Source organism: Phyllobates terribilis, unplaced genomic scaffold, assembly GCF_046119375.1.
Source record: "Phyllobates terribilis strain yellow unplaced genomic scaffold, ASM4611937v1 Scaffold_4__5_contigs__length_816908805, whole genome shotgun sequence".
NCBI classification, from domain to species: Eukaryota; Metazoa; Chordata; class Amphibia; order Anura; family Dendrobatidae; genus Phyllobates; species Phyllobates terribilis.
Genome location: NW_027362764.1, coordinates 158,194,581 through 158,216,982, shown reverse-complemented (window position 1 = coordinate 158,216,982; position 22,402 = coordinate 158,194,581). Strand labels below are relative to the sequence as shown.

The following is a 22,402-nucleotide window of genomic DNA, read 5'->3' as shown; positions in this document are numbered from 1 at the left end:
AAATTTACACTCATGACTCAGCAAGAAAATAAAAAAAAGTTACAGCTCTTGGAAGATCGGGAGAGAAAAATGAGAGCACAAAAATGAAAAATTGCTTGGTCCTTGAGGGATTAAATGATTTAACACTAGATCATGGAAAAAAGTTGAATCACAACAATGAGGGCAAGTTGCTGTTTAAGAGCCCAGCCTACAATCTGGTTCTATTGCTACAGTGCAATGTAGGGTAGGACTAGAGAGCCTTTCTACCGATGGTGACTAGTTATTATAGGAATGATCTAATTTGACAGCTCCAGTGGGTTCAGTATGTTCAAAGAGAATGACTATTAATATATTTGTCTGCATGAAAGGAGAGATATGGAGATATCCAACTTGTTCACTACTAGGACAACCCCCTCTTGAACTAAATGTTTGGCCCTGATTAAATAAAAAAAAAACTATACTCTCCTCCCATGCTGGCGCTGTTCCCACGGTGTCAGCGCTCCCCGGGGCTCTCGTGCTGTTTGACTCATGATGCCGGCGCCCAATCAGCACTAGCATCACTGTATCTGTATGGATTGAACATGAAGAGGAAGCCAGGGCTGTGGCTGATGTCTGGCTTCCTCTTCATGTTCAATCCATACATAGGCAGCGATAGTGACGCCAGCACTGATTGGGCGCTGGGGGGGGGTCACATGTCAGCACGGGAGCTCCGTGGAGAAAGAGTGGGAACGGCGTCCGCATGGGAGGAGAGTATAGGTATTTGCACTTAATAGGGGCCAAACATTTAGTTCAAGAAGAGGGTTGTCCTAGTAGTGAACAACCCTTTAATTGCATAAGTAATCTGCCCGGCACCTGCACGCAACCAAATGCTGCGTGGAGAAAATGAACTCTATTCCTCCCTCACCCGCAGCATCCGGTTTCAGTCACGGGGGCAGCGCCAGCTTCGGTCACCGCTCTGAAAATACACCCCCATGACTGAAAATGGAACGCCCCTGGGTAGAATAAAGTTCATTATCTCCCTGCAGCATTCGGCTAAGTGCTGGTGCCTGACAGGTTAACCCCTTTCTGACGTGGGGAGTATTAATACGCATCTGCGCCCTGGGCCTATTGGACCAGATACGTATTAATGTGCCCTGGTGATCGCGCCTGCACAGAGGCTGGGCTGGCACGATCGCCGCCGGGTGTCAGCTGATCGTCACAGCTGACACCTGGTACTATGTGCTAGGAGCGGTCTCGCACCGCTCCCAGCACATTAACCCCCAAAATGCTGCGATCAAAGTCAATTGCAGCATTTCCGGGGCAAGCAGCGGTGAGAGCGCCCCCTCTTACCTCTCTATCCGGCGTCCCGCGCTGTGTGTGTCGGCTCTGGATAGTTGCCATGGTGACCCGATCTTGTCATGACGATATCCGGGTCACCAGGCATCAGCAAGATAGGTAGATCGTGCTCAGTGCACAATCTACCTAGCTTGTGTGTGCAGGGCTGAGAGCATCCTTAAGCTGTGCAAGCGATCAGACCGCAAAAAATGAAAGTCCCATAGTGGGACAAAGTGTAAAAGTCAAGTCTCAAAAAGTGAGAAAAAAAACAATATAAGCACACATTTGGTATCACCGCGTCCATAACGACTTGACCTATAAAACTGTCCCACTAGATAACCCCTTTAGTGAACACTAAAAAATAAAAAACTAAGCAAAAAACGATGCTTTATCATACCACCGCACAAAACGCAATCAAAAAGACAATTGTAAATGAAAATTGTACCTCTGAAAACGTCATCTTGCTCCGCAAAAAAACAAGCCGCCATACAGCTCCATCAGCCGAAAAAATAGTGATGCAAAAAAAGTTTTTATTGTGCAAAAGCGCCAAAACAAAAAGATATATAAATGTGGAACCGCTGTAAACATACTGACCAGAAGAATAATGCTGCCTTATCAATTTTACGACGTGTGGAACGGCAGAAAAAAAACAAACAATTCCTGAATTGTTGATTTTTGTTTATTCTGCCTCCCAAAAATCGGAATAGAAAGTGATCAAAAAAAGTCACGTGCCCAAAAATGGTACCAATAAAAACGTCAACTTGTCTCTAAAAAAAAAAAAGCCATCACATTACTGTCAGCCGAAATATGGAAAAATCATAGCTCTCAGCAAAAAAAAAAAAAAATTTTTTTAGTGTGTGACAGCTGTCAATCATAAAAACCCGATATGAATCTGGTATCGCACCAACCCGAAAAATAAAGCCGTCTAATTACTTATAAGGCACAAGAATAGGCGTAAAAAATAAATGCTAGGGCTGGAGTTAGGGATTTTTTTCAAAAGTAAAGGGAAGAAAGAAAAAAATGAAATGGCAACTAGTGTTGAGCGCAAGTGCTCGCTACTTGAGTTTGCATCGGGTATGCACCGAGTATAGCGGGTGCTCGAGTGACATGCTCGAGTCTCCGCCCCATATGTTTTTGTCATACAGCCAAAAAAACCTCACGGGGATTGTCTGCCATGCACGAGCGATCCCCCGCATGTTTTTTTTCAATGTCTAATAACCGTGAAACATGCAGGGCGGGGACTCGAGCATGTCACTTGAGCACCTGCAATACTTGGTGCATATCCAAGTACCCGATGCAAACTCAAATAGCGAGCACTTGCGCTCAAGACTAAGGACAACGTATTCAATATGATGACCTAATGTTATCAAATTCTGTGTCGTACCTCTGGGTTCAAAATGTTCACTATACCCCTTGATAAAATCCTTGAGGGGTGTGGTTGCCAAAATGGGGTCACTTGTGGGGGGTTCCCACTATTTAGGCACATCAGGGGCTCTCCAAACGCAACATGGCATCTGCTGTCGATTACAGCCAATTTTGCATTCAAAAAGCCACACAGTGCTCCTTCCCTTCTGAACACTGCTGAGTGCCCAGTGTATTTTCCCCACATATGGGGTATCAGCGTACTCAGGAGAAATTGCATAACAGTTTTGGGGTCCATGTTCTCCTCTTACCCTTAAGAAAATAAAAAATTTAGGGCTAAAAGATAATTTTTGTGGAAAAAGTTAGATTTTTTTATTTTCATGGTTCTACGTTATAAAACTTCTGTGAAGCACCTGGGGGTTCAGGGTGCTCACCACACATCTAGAGAAGTTCCTTGAGGGGTGTAGTTTCCAAAATGGAGTCACTTGTGGGCGGTTTCCACTGTTTAGGCACATCAGGGGCTCCCACAGTGCAACATGGCGTCCGCTAATTATTCAAGCAAATTTTACATTTAAAAAGTCAAATGGCGCTTCCCTTCCGAACCCTGCCATGCACCCAAACAGTGTTTTTTTTCCCCCACATATGGGGTATCAGCGTGCTCAGGAGGCATTGCACAACAAATTTTGGGGTCCATCTTTTCCTGATACCCTTGAAAAAATAAAAAAATTAAAAGGTCTAAAGTAACATTTTAGTGAAAAGTTAAATGTTTATTTTTTTTCTTCCACATTCCAAAAATTCCTGTGAACCACGTGAAAGATTAATAAACGTCTTGAATGTGGTTTTGAGCACCTTGGGGGTGCAGTTTTTAGAATGGTATCACTTTTGGGTATTTTCTGTCATAAAGGCCCCTCAAAAGTCACTACAAATGTGATGTGGTCCCTAGAAAAAAATGGTTTTGTAAATTCTGTTGGAAAAATGAGAAATCACTGGTCAACTTTTAATCCTTATAACTTCCTAACAACAACAACAAAAAAAAAGTGGTTCCAAAATTGTGCTAATGTAAAGTAGACATGTGGGAAATGTTATTTATTAACTATTTTGTGTGACATATCGCTCTGATTTAAGGGCATGAAAATTCAAAGTCTGAAAATTGCGAAATTTTCAAAATTTTCGCCAAGTTTGGCTGCGTGCACACGATGCGTTTTTCATGCATTTCCGCAGCGGAAACGCATCAAAAACGCTTGGTAATCCGCACCCCATGGTCCCCAATGGCATTCCGCAATGTCAATACATATGCTGCGGATTTTTAACCTTAAGCCCTTTCCTAGCCCCCTGAAATGAGATGAATAAGGCGTCACTTTTCCTCCAGGCCTTCGTCACCTCCAAATACTGGACTAACACCCTCTTAACATCTAAGGTGTGAAGCTTATGTTCCTTTGAATCTCTAGGGTTAGGATAGAAGGAAGGGAGAGTAATTACTTGTGTCCTATGGAATTTGGAGGCCACTTTTGGAAGATAGGCCGGGTCTGGTCTTAAGCTTACTGTATCCATACACACCTGAGTGAACGGATGGTTAACTGACAGCGCGTGCAGATCACTAACCCTACGAGCTGACGTTAGAGCTACCAGCATGGCTGTTTTTAAGGTGAGAATTTTCTCTGAAACTTTCTCTAAGGGCTCAAAGGGGGGCTTGGTTAGCGCTTCTAGAACCAGATTAAGGTCCCAAGGAGGCATCCTTGGAGTAGGAATAGGTCTAGATCTACTGCAAGCTTTAATGAATCTGATGATCCACCTATTCGCTGCCAAGTCGCAATTATATGGTGCCCCCAGAGCTGATACTTGTACCTTAAGGGTACTGGTGTCTAACCCCATGCTTAAGCCCTTCTGAAGGAATTCCAGTATGGCCCCAATAGGAACCCTCCCTTTGGCGGACCGACCCGAGGTAGATAGAAATTTAGCCCAGGTTCTGGCATAGATCCTAGTAGTCACCGGCTTCCTACTCGCCAGTAGAGTATTAACTAGACCTGGAGAGAACCCCCCCTGTATTAGTAGTGACCTTTCAAAATCCAGGCCGTCAAATGCAGGCCCGATCTTTGGGGGTGGAAGACTGGGCCCTGCCTGAGGAGATCTGGGGTGTCCGGAAGAACCCATGGATCCGCTTGGGACATTCTCTTCATCCAAGTGAACCATGGTCTCTTGGGCCAAAAGGGGGCGATCAATATAACCCTCGCCTGTTCTTCTCGGATCTTTCTTAGGATGGTAGGGATCAGCATTAGAAGGGGAAAGGCATAGGCCAGGGTAAAATCCCAAGGAATTTGCAGCGTGTCCACCGCAAACGACCTCTCTTTTGGATTCAGGGAGCAAAAGATTTTGGATTTCCGATTGTTTTTGTTTGCAAACAGATCTATCTGAGGTTGTCCCCATCGGCTGACAATCTGCTGGAATACCGCTGGATTCAACTCCCATTCTCCTTGTTTCAAGATGTGTCGACTTAGAAAATCTGCTTTTACGTTCTCCTCTCCTTTTATATGCAGCACCGAGAGCGTGAACAGAGGACTCTCGGAAAGACGAAAGATCTGATCCGCTACTAACATCAGAGGAAGGGATCTGGTACTCTCCTGGCGATTGATGTAGGCGACTGTTGTTCGGTTGTCCGACATTATCCGGATGTGGTGACCCTGGAGAAAAGAACTGAACTCTACTAGTGCATTTCTGGCTACCAACAGCTCCCTCATGTTGGAGGAGAGACCCGTCTCGCTGTCTGACCAGAGGCCTTGCACTGACTGATCCCTCAGGCGAGCACCCCAGCCTTCTGCGATTGCGTCTGTTGTAATTGTATCTGACACCTGGAAAGACCAAGGAACCCCCAGAGATAGATTTACCAGAATCATCCACCAATCCAGCGAGTTGATTACTAAACTTGGAAGGGATATTCTTCCATCCAGGCGACCTCTGAGCCGTCTGTCTGCTGTCAGGATCTCCTGAAGACCTCTGGAATGGAACTGGGCCCACTGAACTGCTGGGATACAAGAGGTCATCGTACCCAATAGACATAGCATTTCTCAAGGTAATGGTTGGATTGCGGATTACCCATGATATTAGGGAACTGATCTTCAGTTTCTTGTCCTCTGGCAGAAGACAGGTCTGGTTTTCGGAGTCCAAAATGAGACCCAGGAATGATTGAACCTTTCTTGGTTCCAGTCTTGATTTTTCTAAATTTAACATCCAACCCAGGCCCTTCAGACTGTCCATAACCTACGCCAGAGCCAGTGCGCAGAGTTTTTTTGATCAGCCCACCACTAAAAAATCGTCCAGATAAGGGATAACTAGGATATCTTTCTCCCTTAGATGCACTGTGACTTCCAGGATAATCTTTGTGAAAACCCTTGGAGCCATGGAGATGCCAAAGGGAAGAGCTGCAAACTGAAAATGCCTTATGTGCTTGCCGAACTGTACAGCTACCCTCAGTAACTGTTGGTGTGCAGGAAAGATTGGGACGTGGTAGTAAGCATCCTTCAGATCGAGGACGCACGTATAACAGTGCGGAAACAACATTTTTATGGCTGATTTTATTGATTCCATCTTGAATGGCCTGTAGATCAGATGGTCGTTCAGTTTCTTCAAGTTGACAATGGTTCTGAAGGAGCCATCCGGCTTCTTTATTATGAAGAGAGTTGAGTAAAACCCTTTCCCCTGCTCGGGTACAGGTGTTTCTACTAGAACCCCCTTCACAACCAGAGTACTTCCTGCTGCAGGGCTATCTGCTCTTTGGCCTCTGGGGGCTGAAATTCTGACGGTGCTTCTGGGAATGTTTTTGAACTCCAACTTGAGCCCCCTCCTGATTATCCCTAAAATCCAAGTACTGGATGAGATTTTTTCCCAGGCGGGAAGGAAGTGGGACAATCTTGCTCCAACCTGGGGAGGTCTGTCACTTAGGGGCTTTCTTATTATAAGAGGATGGACCCCCGAACATGAAGCCTCTGTTATTTGGCTTCCTGTCTCTCCAGCCACTTTGGTCTCTGGGAAACTTGCTCTGATTGTATTTCCTCTTCCGAAAGGAGCTCTTATATCGGGGAACACAGTGGGAAACCCATGTTTCTTGTCCGCAGCCTTATCCAGGATATCATCTAAGACCTTCCCGAAAAGAAAGTCCCCCTCACAAGGGATTGAGCAGAGTTTAGATTTTGACTGCACATCCCCTGGCCAGCTCTTGAGCCATAATGCCCTACGGGCTGCATTAGAAAGCTTTGCTGACCTGGCAGCCAGCCTAACTGAATCTGCCGATGCATCTGCAAGGAATGCAGCCGCCCCCTGCACAAGAGGAAGATCCGACAGAATTTTCTCTTGAGAGACATTCCCTTTGATCTGGTCCTCTGTTGAAGCCAGATAATAGACCTGGCGGTGCAGGTGGCTGCCACTGCCGGTTTCAGAGCCCCTGCTGACGACTCCCAGGCCTGTTTAAGAAAAGACTCCGCCTTTTTATCCAGCGGATCTTTTAGGCTCCCCAAATCCTCAAAGGGCAGTGTGGATCTTTTTGAGGACTTCGCAATGGCCACATCAATTTTAGGGGTTTTGTTCCACCTAGCTGTGTCCTCCTCTTCAAAAGGGTATCTCCGCTTAGAAGAAGAAGGCAGCTGGCCTTTCCTCTCTGGTTTTTTCCATTCCTTATCTATAAGAGACTGGATTCTCTCATTAACTGGGAATGTGCGTCTCCTCTTCTGAGCCAAGCCCCCGAACATGACATCCTGAACTGTTCTGGGAGCTTTGGTATCAGCAATACCCATAGTCACTCTTATAGCCTTAACCAGCCTTTCAGTATTATCCACCGAAAAACAAGGCCTACCCCCTCCATCATCATCCGAAGATTCTGATGACTATGATGAGGTCAGAGGGGGAAGGATATTCTTTCGTGAAACGGGACTCCACTGACTCCTCTGAGTCCGAGAAAACCCGCTTCTGCTTCCTCTTCTTACGCGAGGTCACGCCTTTTAAAGGAATCCCTGACCTCCGTTTGGATCAAAGTTTTTAATTCCATAGAGAACCTAGGGGACTCCTCTCATATGGTTCTCTGGATACAATCCGAGCAAAGGTTTTTAGCATAGGAGGTGAGAAGGCTAATTTTGCATAATGCACATTCCTTATTTTTATTCTTGGAACTACACTTTTTTGGTTCCTAACAACCAGAAGAAAGAGAAAGGAGAGAAAAAACAGAGAAGAGCACATTACTAAGGTGAACTATATATATATATATATATATATATATTTTTTTTTTTTTTTTTTTACGCCAGCTGGCGCGCGCTACGCCGCAGGATCCCTCCCCGTTTGCAAGCGCGCCGGGAGCCGCTGGGCATGCGCAGCCCAGCGGCTCCCGGCGCGCTTGCAAACGGGGATGACCTGGACATCGCACCCCGCGCAAGCGTAGAACCGGGCTTCCGGCACACTCGAGCTAGAGCGCATCACGACCCCGCGCGTGCGCAGCCTGGACATCCGGCGCGCTACGTCACAGGGCGCGACGTGACCCTGCACATGCGCAGCCCGGATGACCTGCCTGCCGGCGCGCCCAGCCACGGCCATCATGCGAGCGCAGACCAGGCCGCAACGATCCCGGCATCCACGGTCCGGACCCCACGATCAGGTAGGAGAGGCACCACCTAGAGAGGCTCCCATCAAGGACAGGAACCAAAACTGATGCGGAAGAGAGGTACAGCCTTTTTATTCAGTAGGTTCCTGTCCTTGGTGGGCGGATACCCTCTCTCAGGTGCTGCTGTCATGGGAGAAGGGGAAAAACGCATGCAGATTTTACATGCATTTCTGCATGCAGGTTATCAAGCGCTTTTCCAAGAGATTTTAGCATCACTTGGAAAAGTGCTTGACAACTTGGTCACGCTATACAAATCCATGCAACCAGCATGGATTTATAGAGTGTGACCAAGTAATAGTTTAAAAAAAAAAAAAAAAAAAAAAAACACAAAAAACATATTTACCTTCCGATGGCCCCTGCTCTTTTCTCCGATGCATCCGGTCTATTGTACAGCTCGTGGTGGTCTAAAAGGACCTGCGGTAACGTCATGTGCTGATGTCGGCGGTCGCGTGACCTGTCACATAACTAAATTACGTCACTGCAGGTCTTTTTAGACCACCGCGAGCTGTACAAGAAACCGGACGCATCATACAGGAGACCGGGGGACATCGGAAGGCAAGTATAATGTTTATTTTATTTTTTTTTTACAGGTACTATGGTACCCAGCTCTGGAGGAGAGTCTCCTCTTCTCCAGACCCGGTGGGTACCATCCGCACATTGAATAGCTTAATATCCGCATGTGCACATGTAGTCATGCGGATATTAAGCGATTCAATGCAAGTCAATGGCGGCAATTATGCTGCGTGTCCGCAAAATGAATGGACATTCTGCATATTTTTCTGCAATGATAATCCGCAGCGGAAATTTCCGCAGTATGTGCACAGCACATGTGGATTATCATTGGGGACCATGGGGCACGTATTACCAAGCGTTTTCGCTGCGGAAATTCCGCAATAACGCTTGAAAAAGCATAGTGGGCACGCAGCCTTAAAAACATTTTCTCTTCATTTTTAATTTCTCTTTTAAACCCACTGGGTTATTTGAGAATGCAGTAATTTTTAAAATAGATAGATATACTACAATACTGTGGTATTACTGCAATATATAAAATAAGCGATTGCTCTTATGAGGCCCGGCCTGTGGGACTATAAAAACAGCAGCAAGGGGTTCCTTCATGAGACCCCACTTATGATGGTAACCCATAAGCACATCACAATCAAGTTGTGAGGCTGACTGATGTTGTAACATTCACATGATGCAATCACTCCAGTTATAAGGAACATGCAAGCAATTCATGCTGTCCAAACCACAGAAACAGCAGTGTGCCTCAGAATACTATAGTTTGAAGATCTGCCTGTAGAACAAACTGGCCCTGCACCTTCCCTGCCCACCTATTCTAAGCACTGTACCTCCCCTGGCCGCCTCTTCTAAGCACTGCTGCAGGCTATTAACATTTCTCTTATTTGCACGCAAATGAGAGACCTGTCAGTCTATCACAGGCTGTAGTGCTGAAAGAAGTGCTGAACTAGTCTTATATCTATGGTCCTCAGCCGGGTCTCTAAACTACTATAGTACCTGGCTGCAATTGTGCAGTCAAGCTGCATGTGGGCAGCATGAATCATCTTACAAGTTCCCTTTAAATGCAAGTGTCAGAGATTGACAGCTGCATACAAGTACTCAATACCTGCCTTTAACACAGCCAGCATCCACCATGTATGCAGCAGGCTCGCCCCCTGAACACCCTTAATACACCCCATAAATCCTTCAACAAAAAGGTGCTAAAAAATACCAATTCTAATTTGCAGAGGTTGTGTACACAAAAAGTGAACTTGGGAGCTGAGCCTGCTCCACACAGGGGGAGTGCAGACTAACACCCACCTGTAACTAACTTCTGTCTCCAGATCACTGTCCATTCGTTTTGCAGAATGGTGGCTTTTAAGAAAAGTAAATTGATGTTCTATCTTGGAAAAACATAATTAAATGAGTATTTCTGCCACAAATATTTGTCGTCCATCTATTGCATAAGCGTTCAATCACTAGAGGTCTGATGACTGGATACAGCAGTTTCCAATGCTCCCAAATGCTGCTCCATTAGTAATCCTTTCCCATGGACACGCTGTGAATTTGGGGAGGAGGCAGTGTTTCAACAATAGTGGGGACCTCCTTGCCATGACCCTCACTGATCTAATGTTGGACCACTGGATAGGTGAAAAAAGTTTGTGGCTGGATTACCCTTTTAAAGCCATTTGCACATGTAATTTCTCTATACTATTAAAATATATTTTGTTTCTTTTTAATTGGGAGCATTACAACTCCAGGCAACAATATATAAACTTTTACCATGTTTTCACTCACCGAGATTTTGATTTAGACTGAGAACGGGATTCTGATTGCTTGGAAGCTCTTGATCCACTACGCGAGCGAGATCGACTTTCAGATTTTGCACGTGGAGCACTTTCTGCAGCAGACTTGGAACGAGATCGTGACTCCTAAGAGAACAAAGTACATTAAAAATGGAGCAGTTCTTAGGAATGCCTAGCTTGATAGACAAATTGTATAAACCTGAAAAACAAATGGTTAGGTTACTGTTTATTCTGCCCTCTAACTCACTGAATTTAACCCATAAAGATACTTTTCGCTATCAATACCCTATTTGAACCATATGATCAAATTCAAATTTTTCTGTTAACTAAAATCATGCAAAGTTATTATTTTGATCATACAGACACTGGAACATAAACCATACATTTACTTAACCTAGGACCCATTCATTCTTCCAGATTCTTTTAATTCTACGACACTCTTGCTTTAAACTTTTCTTCATTCTTCTATATATTTTATTTAATTTTTTTCATTTTTCAACTTCGTGTATTCTTCCCCAATGCAACCAATTCATTAAAGCCTTAATTATATTCACAAGAGCTTCTATCTGATCAGTCTTCTGATATATTTTTTTCCCCCATTCAATTGAAATTTTCTGATCTTTACAACTTTTCATTAGCCTTCTTTTATCTTGCTTTCTCTTCAACATTCTTGGAATAAACTCTTCCATTTCTTCACGAACATTAACCTTAATGGAAAAAGAACATTTAGTATATTTAAGCAAATCTTGACTAGATACTCTTTTGCGGCAGTGAAATTATGAAAAGCCAGCAGAGTATACACAGATCTTGTCATGATCTCCCTAATTATAACTTCTGAAAACCACCATAAAAATCCTCAACACAAGGCCTTAAATTATCTAAGCCTGACAAATTCCTGAACACTTTTTCCCATTTTGTAAGTTTGAGAACAAAAAAAAAAAAACAACAACACTCTCTATTTTCAATATACGGCTGGGGTTACATGGCCACAGATTCTCATGCGAGAGAATCGGGCCGATTATGCTAATGTCACTTGGATCAAACTATGTCAACAGTTTGACCTTAGTGTGATTAGATTCTCTCGCATGAGAAAATCGTATCACAAGTGTGGAGAAGACGGAGAATGTAATTCCTCCATTCTGTGTCCGCGGTAATCGGACTGCTCTCGGATGACACCGGAGGGCAGTCCAATAATTCACAAGCAGCCATATAGACTTGTATGGGTGTGCGTGATCCGATCATCAGATGCACTCACAGCACGCTGCGATTGTTTTCTTATGCTGAATAGGCACGAGAAAAAAAAAAAAAAGGCGCAGGTCAGCACTGCCTCTTAGTAGAACACTGGTCCAAGTACTAGCCGGTAAAACATCGGTTAGCACTCAGCCGTGTTATACAGATCCCTACTACTCGTTCTTTCTTGAAGTTTAAACACATGGCTTGCAGGCAGCTAAAAAAAAAAAAATATAGGTTTAGTCCCAAAACACCCAAGTGTAATGTTTATATTACAGATCAGGCAGTTTATATTATAAAAAAAAAAAAAAAAAAAAAAAAAAAGACAGTTTTTAATGTTTTCAGATTTACAAGTCATCTAGATGTGTTATAGCGCGAGTCGCTGATTCAGAGCGCCTTTCCATCCTGCTACGTGTAAAGTGGTCCAGGCAAGGAATATTTACAAGACCTCTTGGAACATCCGTTAAAGGGGCTGTCCGGTCAAAAGCGATAAGTCTGCAGTCACTCTGTGTGCATAACTCATACATACCCTCCGGACCCGGGTCTGAAAGCGGAGTGCGCTGGGGGGGGGGGGGGGATTCATAAGTTTGCAGTCACAGAGTGGCTGCAGACTTATCGCTTTTGACCAGACAACCCCTTTAAAGTTTGCCACAGATACAACATCAAGAGGGATCAGACACAACTGATGCACAACTACAGTTTTATCCGGAATCTTTTCAAAATGTTTTGGCATGTAATAGACTAAAATCAAAACAAGAATTGGTGGGAAAAACAAACAAAAAAACACAAGTCTGAGATTAGAATAAAATAAAAACTACAGTCATTAATTGCCATATTCCCCTAGTGTAAAATAACAGCCAACACTCACCTATAGCGCTGGTGCCGCTCCAGTGTTCAGAGGATGTCCGAGCAGCAGCAGCTCAAACTTCTTCTGTGTGTCAATTGTGACAGAAAAAAAAGTGAGTGTAGCGGCTGCTTATTGGCTGCAGGGCTCACATGCCATAATACAGTCACGCAAACCCTGAGTAGTACTGGCACCAGAGGAGAGTATAGGTTGCTATTTTACATTGAAGAATATAGCAATCAAAATCAGGGTGCCTCCTGACAAAGCAAGGGTGAAACACGCATTGGGGCAGGACCACATGCTCTTGCATATTATGATGTGGCAGATAACAAGTACTTTACCAACATCATCCCATAGACCCCTATTATATCGATCTACAAATATCTATCCATCAATAGAATATGCATTTTTTCATGTGGTCCTCCACTGGGTCTTTCCTGTTTTATTCTTCATTCCTGTTTTTATTTTGTATTTATTACTTTAATAAATGTTGTATTTTATGTGACTTACATGCACCATCTGGTTCTGTGTGTTGGTAATTGACATGAATATGTTCATTTATTAAACCAGCTTGGGGAGGGGGGGGGGGGGGGGTCACACCGTGTGAACATACCCAAGGGTTTTCAGTTTTGGAAAACCCATACACGTAGATGTAAAATCCGCAAAAACAAAGAGCAAAAAACAATAGGCTTTACTCAACCTTCCTGGGTCCAACACAGACTCTCCACCCCAGCTCCCAGTGTCTGTTATTGTCCTCAGCCAATCAGTGAGCTCAGCAGTGTGTCCAATCAACTAGGGCAGAGCCATTGAACTCTATTATTGTCAATGTTACGCGAGCACTGTAAACTATAGACACCAAAATCAGTGGCAGAGAGCCACTGCTGCAGGGTTGAACAGGCAAAAATCTAAAATTTTTAACCCCATATCTGCAGGTTAATAGCGTTTTTTATGGTCACAGGTTCCTTTTAAGGGGGTGCTTGAAAATAATGGTGTCCACACAAAATATTGATAATTTGGGCACAATTTGGACATTTTCACTTAGGTGTGTGCTCACTTTTGTTGCCAGCGGTTTAGATATTAATGGATGTATGTTGAGTTATTTACAGGCACACCAAAGCTACACTGTTATACAAGCTGTACACTTACTACTTTACATTTTATCAGTGTCATATCTTTAGTGTTGTCCCATGAAAAGATATAATAAATACACACAGGTCTACATTTACACCAGAAGGAAATAATCACCATACAAAGCAGCAGGACTGCAGGGACCTGTGATTGGCTGCCAGGTCAGGTGACATCAGTAGCACGTCACAGGTCCCATCGGTTCTGCTCCTTGGAATAGCGATTACTTTCTTCCAATGTAATATATCAAGCCACTGCTAAAATGTTCAGGTTTGCCCAGAGAACCCTTCCAGGCAGTTTGGGGTTTTCCAAAACAAAAAACCCCTTTAAGGTTGTGTGCCCACGATGTGTTTTTTAAGCGTTTCCGCAGTGGCAAAAACGCTGAAGAAACGCTTAAAAAAAAACGCTTGGTAGAAGGCCTGCCATGTTCCCCAATGATAACCCACAGCGGAAATTTCCGCAGCATGTGCAAAGCATATGTGGATTATCATTGCAGTAAAAAAGGCAGCACTACCAATTATTTTGCGGAAGCGCTGCGTTTTCACCACCATTGACTTTCACTGGAACGCTTGGATTACACATCACTGCATCTGTACATGCGGAATCCATGCGTTTCAATGTGTGGATGGTACCCGGGTGTGGAGGACAGGAGACTCTCCTCCGGACCTGGGTACCATAGAACCTGTATAAAAAAAAAAAAAAAAAAAAAAAAAGAATAAAATAAAAAATAAATATGATATATACCTTCTGATGGCCGCGGTGCGCTAGTCTTCACTTGCCGGCAACTCGCGGTGGACTGAAGGACCTGCGCTGACGTCAGTCATGTGACGGCAGGTCCTTCAGTGTAGTGCACCGCGAGCTGCCGGAAAGCCAGGACGGAGCGAAGCAAGACTCCGGGGGCCATCAGAAGGCAAGTATAGATTTTTTTTTTTACCATTCTTAAGGTCAGAAAAAAGATGGCGGCCGTTAGCGGATCATCTGCCGCACGGAGGTCAGCGGCGATGCAGCCGGGAGATGACCTCGCAGCAGAAGTACCCCGACCAGTCGGGATACTTCTGCTGCTCGCAGCCGGTCATCTCCCGGCTGCTCGCAGCGGAAGTACCCGCACAGGCAGCTCCGCTCCCAGGTACTCACTAATACAATTCGCTGATTGGTCGCGGCCGATGGCCACGACCAATTAGCGATATTGACGCCAAATTTAAACACCGCTCTACACAGAGATCAGCGGCGAAGCAGCCGGGAGATGACCGGCTCTAGCCGGTCATCTCCTGGCTGCTCGCAGGATAAGTACCCCGACAGGCGGTGCCGCCGACTTCCATGCGGCTAGGGCAGCTGATCTCCTGAAGGCAAGTGTGAAGGGAGGACCGGGGAGCGGCGCCGCTGGTCAGGATACTTCTGCTGCTCGCAGCTGGTAATCTCCCGGCTGCTCGCAGCGGAAATACCCGCACAGGCAGCGCCGCTCCCCAGTCCTCACTAATACGGTTCGCTGATTGGTCGCGGCCGAGACCAGTGATATTGGCGCCAAATTTAAACACCGCTCTGCTCATTGCGCCCGGTCGGCGGCATACATATTCTAGAATACCCGATACGTTAGAATCGGGCCACCATCTAGTAGACTATAATGGCTGAGTGTTCTATGACAATCACATATGTATAAAAAGGATGTCTGAACGAGGCCCCAATCTCATTAATGTGAGGCAGGCTTGAGGATTTATTTATTTTTTTTTTGCGGCTTGGAAAAAAATAAAGTTAAAATTTTCCAGTCTGAGGCCGAGTTCACACAATGCGTTTTTCATGCGTTTCCGCGGCGTTTTTGCAGTTGCGGAAACGCATGAAAAACGCATGGTAGAAGGGCAGCAATGTTTCCCAATTGAAATCCGCATGTGCTGTGCCCATGATGCGGATTTTTCAAAAATCCGCAGCATATCAATTAATTTTGCAGAAACCCTGCTTTTTTGGTGCCATTGACTTGCATTAGACCGCATGGAATCCGCATCACAGTATATGTTGATGCGCATTCCATGCGGTCTAATATGTGGATGGTACCCGGGTGTGGATGAGAGGACATACACACACACATATATATTATATATATATATTATATTATATTATATTATATTATATATATATATATATATATATATATATATATATATATATATATATATATATATATATATATATATATATATATATATATATATATATATATATATATATATATATATATATACATACATACAGTACAGACCAAAAGTTTGGACACACCTTCTCATTTAAAGATTTTTCTGTATTTTCCTGACTATGAAAATTGGAAATTCACACTAAAGGCATCAAAACTATGAATTAACACATGTGGAATTATACACTTAACAAAAAAGTGTGAACTGAAAATATGTCTTATATTCTAGGTTCTTCAAAGTAGCCACCTTTTGCTTTGATGAATGCTTTGCACACTCTTGGCATTCTCTTGATGAGCTTCAAGAGGTAGTCACCGGAAATGGTTTTCACTTTACAGGTGTGCCATGTCAGGTTTAATAAGTGGGATTTCTTGCCTTATAAATGGGGTTGGGACCATCAGTTGTGTTGTGCAGAAGTCTGGTGGATACACAGCTGATAGTCCTACTGAATAGACTGTTAGAATTTGTATTATGGCAAGAAAAAAGCAGCTAAGTAAAGAAAAACGAGTGGCCATCATTACTTTAAGAAATTAAGGTCAGTCAGTCCGAAAAATTGGGCAAACTTTGAAAGTGTCCCCAAGTGCAGTTGCAAAAACCATCAAGCGCTACAAAGAAACTGGCTCACATGAGGACCGCCCCAGGAAAGGAAGACCAAGAGTCACCTCTGCTTCTGAGGATAAGTTTATCCGAGTCACCAGCCTCAGAAATCGCAGGTTAACAGCAGGTCAGATTAGAGACCAGGTCAATGCCACACAGAGTTCTAGCAGCAGATACATCTCTACAACAACTGTTAAGAGGAGACTTTGTGCAGCAGGCCTTCATGGTAAAATAGCTGCTAGGAAACCACTGCTAAGGACAGGCAACAAGCAGAAGAGACTTGTTTGGGCTAAAGAACACAAGGAATGGACATTAGACCAGTGGAAATCTGTGCTTTGGTCTGATGAGTCCAAATTTGAGATCTTTGGTTCCAACCACCGTGTCTTTGTGCGACGCAGAAAAGGTGAACGGATGGACTCTACATGCCTGGTTCCCACTGTGAAGTATGGAGGAGGAGGTGTGATGGTGCTTTGCTGGTGACACTGTTGGGGATTTATTCAAAATTGAAGGCATACTGAACCAGCATGGCTACCACAGCATCTTGCAGCGGCATGCTATTCCATCCGGTTTGCGTTTAGTTGGACCATCATTCATTTTTCAACAGGACAATGACGCCAAACACACCTCCAGGTTGTGCAAGGGCTATTTGACCAAGAAGGAGAGTGATGGGGTGCTACACCAGATGACCTGGCCTCCACAGTTACCAGACCTGAACCCAATCAAGATGGTTTGGGGGTGAGCTGGACCGCAGAGTGAAGGCAAAAGGGCCAACAAGTGCTAAGCATCTCTGGGAACTCCTTCAAGATTGTTGGAAGACCATTTCCGGTGACTACCTCTTGAAGCTCATCAAGAGAATGCCAAGAGTGTGCAAAGCAGTCATCAAAGCAAAAAGTGGCTACTTTGAAGTAACTAGAATATAAGACATGTTTTCAGTTGTTTCACACTTTTTTGTTAAGTATATAATTCCACATGTGTTAATTCATAGTTTTGATGCCTTCAGTGTGAATGTACAATTTTCAAAGTCATGAAAGTACAGAAAAATCTTTAAATGAGAAGGCGTGTCCAAACTTTTGGTCTGTACTAATATATATATACACACACCCCTTCTGACGGCCCACGCAGCGCTCCTGCTTGGTTCCCGGCACTTTGCGGTTGAATGAAGAAGGACCTTCGCTGACATCAGAGTCATGTGACGGGTCACGTGACGCTGACGTCGGCAGGTCCTTCAGTCTTCACTGCCGGTAGCCGGGACCGAGCGAAGCAGGACACCGGGGGCCATCAGAGGGTAAAGTATATATTTATTTTTAATTTTTTGACATTCACACACTATATAAATCCATGCCGGTTGCATGGATTTATATAGTGTGAAGTTGACAAGCACTTTCCAAGTGATGCTAAAATCGCTTGGGAAGCGCTTGTGAACCCGCATGCGGAAATGAAAGTGAAGACCGCTTCATTTCCGCATGTCCCTGGCAGGAAACCGCATGCACAATCCGCATGCGTTTTTTTCCTGCCAGGGAGATGCAGAAATGCTCAGGAAAAAATCCTGAGCATTTCTGCATCGTGTGCACATACCCTGAGGCTGTGTGTCCACGATCCAGAACAGCTGCGGGTTTGACGTTGCGGACTTATGCAGCATCAAAATGTTACAGCATAGTGGATGGGATTTGTAGAAAGCTGATGTCCACTATGCGTCTGCGGATCACCAGCGGAAACGGACATGCGGCGCGTCTTTCCAGACCACAGCATGTCAATTCCTTTGGCGGGTCCGCAATTGGGGGTGGGATGATGGAGGTTGAGGGAATGGCCGTCGCTCATTTGCATAAAATGAGCAGAAACCGCAGGCCCGGATGCATCGTGGGCACTCACCCTTACAGTGCAGTATTTGGCAACAATGTTTTATGAATGAAACAGTGACGATTGTCAATGATTTTAAATGCAGTTTTTTCAATGTCTTTAAACCATCTTGTGTAAGCTCACACGTACTGAAAGAAAAGACGAGCTGCAGTTCTCGGAAAATGGCCACTACAGCAATATTCTGGCTAGCACTGCAAACATGTACCAAAAAAAAAGGTCCCTAGAGTACTAAAGGGTCAAAAAAGACTATTGATCCAAAGAGAAAACTGGTCCTTGGCAATCATATTTAGAAAAATTAATAATGGCAAAAGTGTATTACATAACACATTCCAAAAAAATACAAAAGATACAAAAGTATTTAACTGTAGGGAAAAAGTAGAAGGGGAAAAAAATAATAAAAAAAAAAAGTAGTAAGCACCCCTTCTGAAGATTAATGAGCATCAAGGGAGCTACTGACTGTTATAACCAGTCATTACTCTGCACTTTATCCATATATGCAAGTTGCTATAACTAGGTAGCTTTTAACCTTTCCTGCCATTAGGCATTATAATTTGCTTGTTACATTTATGTGGTGATGAAATTAGGAAGTAAAAACACCCCTCTCTGCCACCTGGTGTTTTTTTACCCATTGGTTGCTTTGCACTCAGTATATGCACAAATGTGTATTTCTTGACATACATACAATCTATCTATATTAAAATACTTCCATGTCATTCGTTAATTAAGCCTTTGACTACTCGTGTATGCGCGTGTTTATATCCATCTGTATATCTCTATCACAACCCATCGTGTTTTACACTTTATTCATATATGCACCTTGCTATAACGAGGTTGTCTCTGCCACTTGACATCATTTGTTGATTGTTCTATTTTTGGTGCATTTAGGTGTTGACATTATTAGCAACAAACAATACTCTGTCATCTAGTATTTAACCCATTTGTTACTTTGCATAGACACAAACACATAGCCATTCAATTACGGTGACCAAGAAGTAAATACTCTTTTCGGCCACTTGGGTTCTAATTTGTTACTCTGCATCCAGTACACGCAAGTGTATGTGTATGTATATTGCCACAATTATAATTTGCTTTTTGATAGCGTTCTTTTGCCAGGGGATCTACATCTCCCATCAGACACTTAAACAGCACTCTCCACAGGATTATTCATGCTATTACAGCATAATTTATTGTGGTGTTCAGCTTTACCATGCAACACCTGTATGTATACATTATGGATCTACCGATTGTAACGTACTTTACCAACATTATATCACTGTCAGTTTTTTCTACTTTTTCCCTGCAGTCACATGCTCCTACATCTTATGTATTTTTTGTTGGATTGTGGCATCTAATAAAGTTTTGCCATTATTAATTCTTCTATATACGATTGTCAAAGGTCTGTTTTCTCTTTGGATTAAAAGCAGTGAAAACAGCTGACCGGCCGACCCCACCGATATGATACTGATAAACTTATCCAAACATTGGTCATCAACATCACAAGCCCCTTTAAAAGCTGCACTGTGTAGATGAGATTTGGCAGTTTCACTTGACCATTACGGTAATAGAACGCAGATTTTTAACAATAAATCCATATGGAAAAACTAACGTGTGACCATGTACTAATAAGTGAGCTTAAGGCTGGAGCTACCCTGCACCACGCAACTGCACTTGTCGGACAAGTTGGGTGACCAAAAACATTTGTGCAACTAGCATGTGAATTGCGATCAGATGATTAATTTTCAGCTATGATTTTACTGTAAGTAAAAAAGCCAAGTCGTATGCATACTGCACTGAAGTTTATGGCAAGTGTGTCACAAGTGACATGCAACCAGCGCCAAAGTCCAATACGTCTGGAAAGATTTGCTACAGTTCACAATGTAACGATCTCTTTGAGAATCCACAAGACGGCATATTGTCGCCCCAAGTGTCCAGAATTCAACTGGTGCCTGAACAATTAGAAATCAATGACTTCTATAAGTAATATGCAAATTTCCTCTTCAGAGGAACAGAGGACTTGAACCCTATAGCGCTACCTATTGGAAGCAGCAATCCTACAAGTCACAATCAACCCTTTAACAAGTCGTGCAATATGACTTAGGATAAAAGGCAAATCAGAATCTCAATTTTCTATAAGTAAAAAAAAAAATCTATGAAAGGGAGAAGAGTGTATGCCAAGGTATATAAACATTTATTGGTCGGTCGCATACAATCAGAGGTCAGCATTGCTTTCCCTATGCAGTAGATGCTCAGTAATGTCCTATCACAATACTTAAAACGGCATAAACCTCCTCGATTCAAACAATGAAACGTTAGATTGATAAAACGCAGCAATGCTCTTATATAGCTGATCCAAAGACGCCAGTTACCAGCAACAACCTGCACAAGGAGAGTTGCTCTTACTCATCTAGGACCCCAATACGAACACTTTTCCCATAAACTTCATAGACTGCAGGAATGCAAAAATAAACGCCTTATAACATATCGTATTTTCTGTTTAAGGGGCAAAAAAATTAAATAAATTGGTAAGCTGTTGTGGCGCTGCCTACGCTTATTACACAGGTACCAGATACATACTACGGAACCTGATGCAGACACCAGCGACTCCACAGCTGAGGGCTGCACCTTTGTGTCACCTCCAGGATAGACGAACTGCCATAACACTTTCCACAGACAGTCGATCACCACGATCGGAGGAGATCTACAAGTATCATTCGTTGCTAACACAACCCAGTACACAAACCCCCCATATAAGAGCTGCAGATGGAGCAACAGGGACCACTAGTTTGCTGTACTTACAGTAACTGCCATAGTCACCAGTGTACAACAGGACAAATAAGAGCCAGGCTGGCATCAGGGGTACCAGGAGCCCCGGGCAGGCAGGGGCAAGGCTGGCATCAGGGGTACCAGGAGCCCCGGGCAGGCAGGGGCAAGGCTGGCATCAGGGGTACCAGGAGCCCCGGGCAGGCAGCGGGAGTACCAGGAGCCCCGGGCAGGCAGGAGCCAGGCTGGCATCAGGGGTACCAGGAGCCCCGGGCAGGCAGGAGCCAGGCTGGCATCAAGGGCAACAGGAGCCAGGCTGGCATCAAGAGCCAGGATGGCATCAGGAGCCCCAGGCAGGCAGTGGGGGCAACAGGAGCCAGGCTGGCAGCAGGGGCAACAGGAGCCAGGCTGGCAGCGGGGGCAACAGGAGCCCCAGGCAGGCAGGAGACAGGCTGGCATCAGGAGCAACAGGAGCCCCAGGCAGGCAGCGGGGGTACCAGGAGCCCCGGGCAGGCAGGAGCCCCGGGCAGGCAGGAGCCAGGCTGGCAGCGGGGGCAACAGGAGCCCCGGGACAGGCAGGAGCCATCTTGTACCTCAGACAATGCCGCCAGCCGGGGATCTTCACCTCAGACGCCTCGTACACCGGAGTAACTGGCCCACACACATCCCGTCACCACTGCTCCGACAGATACACGTTCTGTAGACGGCGGCTCACACACACATCCACTTACTCTGCCCTCGAAGTTATGCTCTTCCACGTCGCTCATGGCTGCTGCTTTCAGTCACGACTAACGATTTGCCGATAGGTAGCTGTTAGACGACCTCTGCCGTGGCCTATTTCTCCCTCTCCTCCGTCTGTCTCTGTCTGTATGGCCGATCCTCTCGTCGCTTTTGTCTTCGTCCAACCGCTTCACAAAATGGCGTCGTCGTCGTCCTCTCGCGGTTCATAAGGCAGAGCCGGGGAGGGCGGGGCAAGCGGCGCAGAATGGCGGTGGGATGGGAATGTACAGTAATGTGACGGGAGCGACGAGGAAAGCCTGCCCTCGTCTCATTGGTGCTGCCGCCATGCTGTGTCTCCGGGGAGCTTTATTATTGTTTATGGGAAAGCGGGGTGACCGCTAATATGGCCAACAGGCATTCCCGCATCCAGCTGCCTGCTCCTCACTGTCTAACATGAGGACAAGCTGTGTGATACGGTGTGGCAGCAGGG

General features: G+C 44.7%; 1 protein-coding gene across 1 annotated transcript in view; it reads right to left on the bottom strand.

Moving 5' to 3' along the window:
- The window catches only part of TRA2A (transformer 2 alpha homolog), a 41,207-nt gene extending 19,037 nt beyond the window's left edge, over nt 1-22,170 (bottom strand). The window contains exons 1-2 of the mRNA XM_073677860.1: nt 21,924-22,170; nt 10,592-10,725 (exon numbers count right to left, since the gene is read on the bottom strand). Of these exons, the coding sequence (XP_073533961.1) occupies nt 10,592-10,725; nt 21,924-21,959 (170 nt within the window). The 5' untranslated portion in view covers nt 21,960-22,170. The remainder of the gene's footprint in view (nt 1-10,591; nt 10,726-21,923) is intronic.
- Between the last annotated feature and the right edge of the window lie 232 nt (nt 22,171-22,402).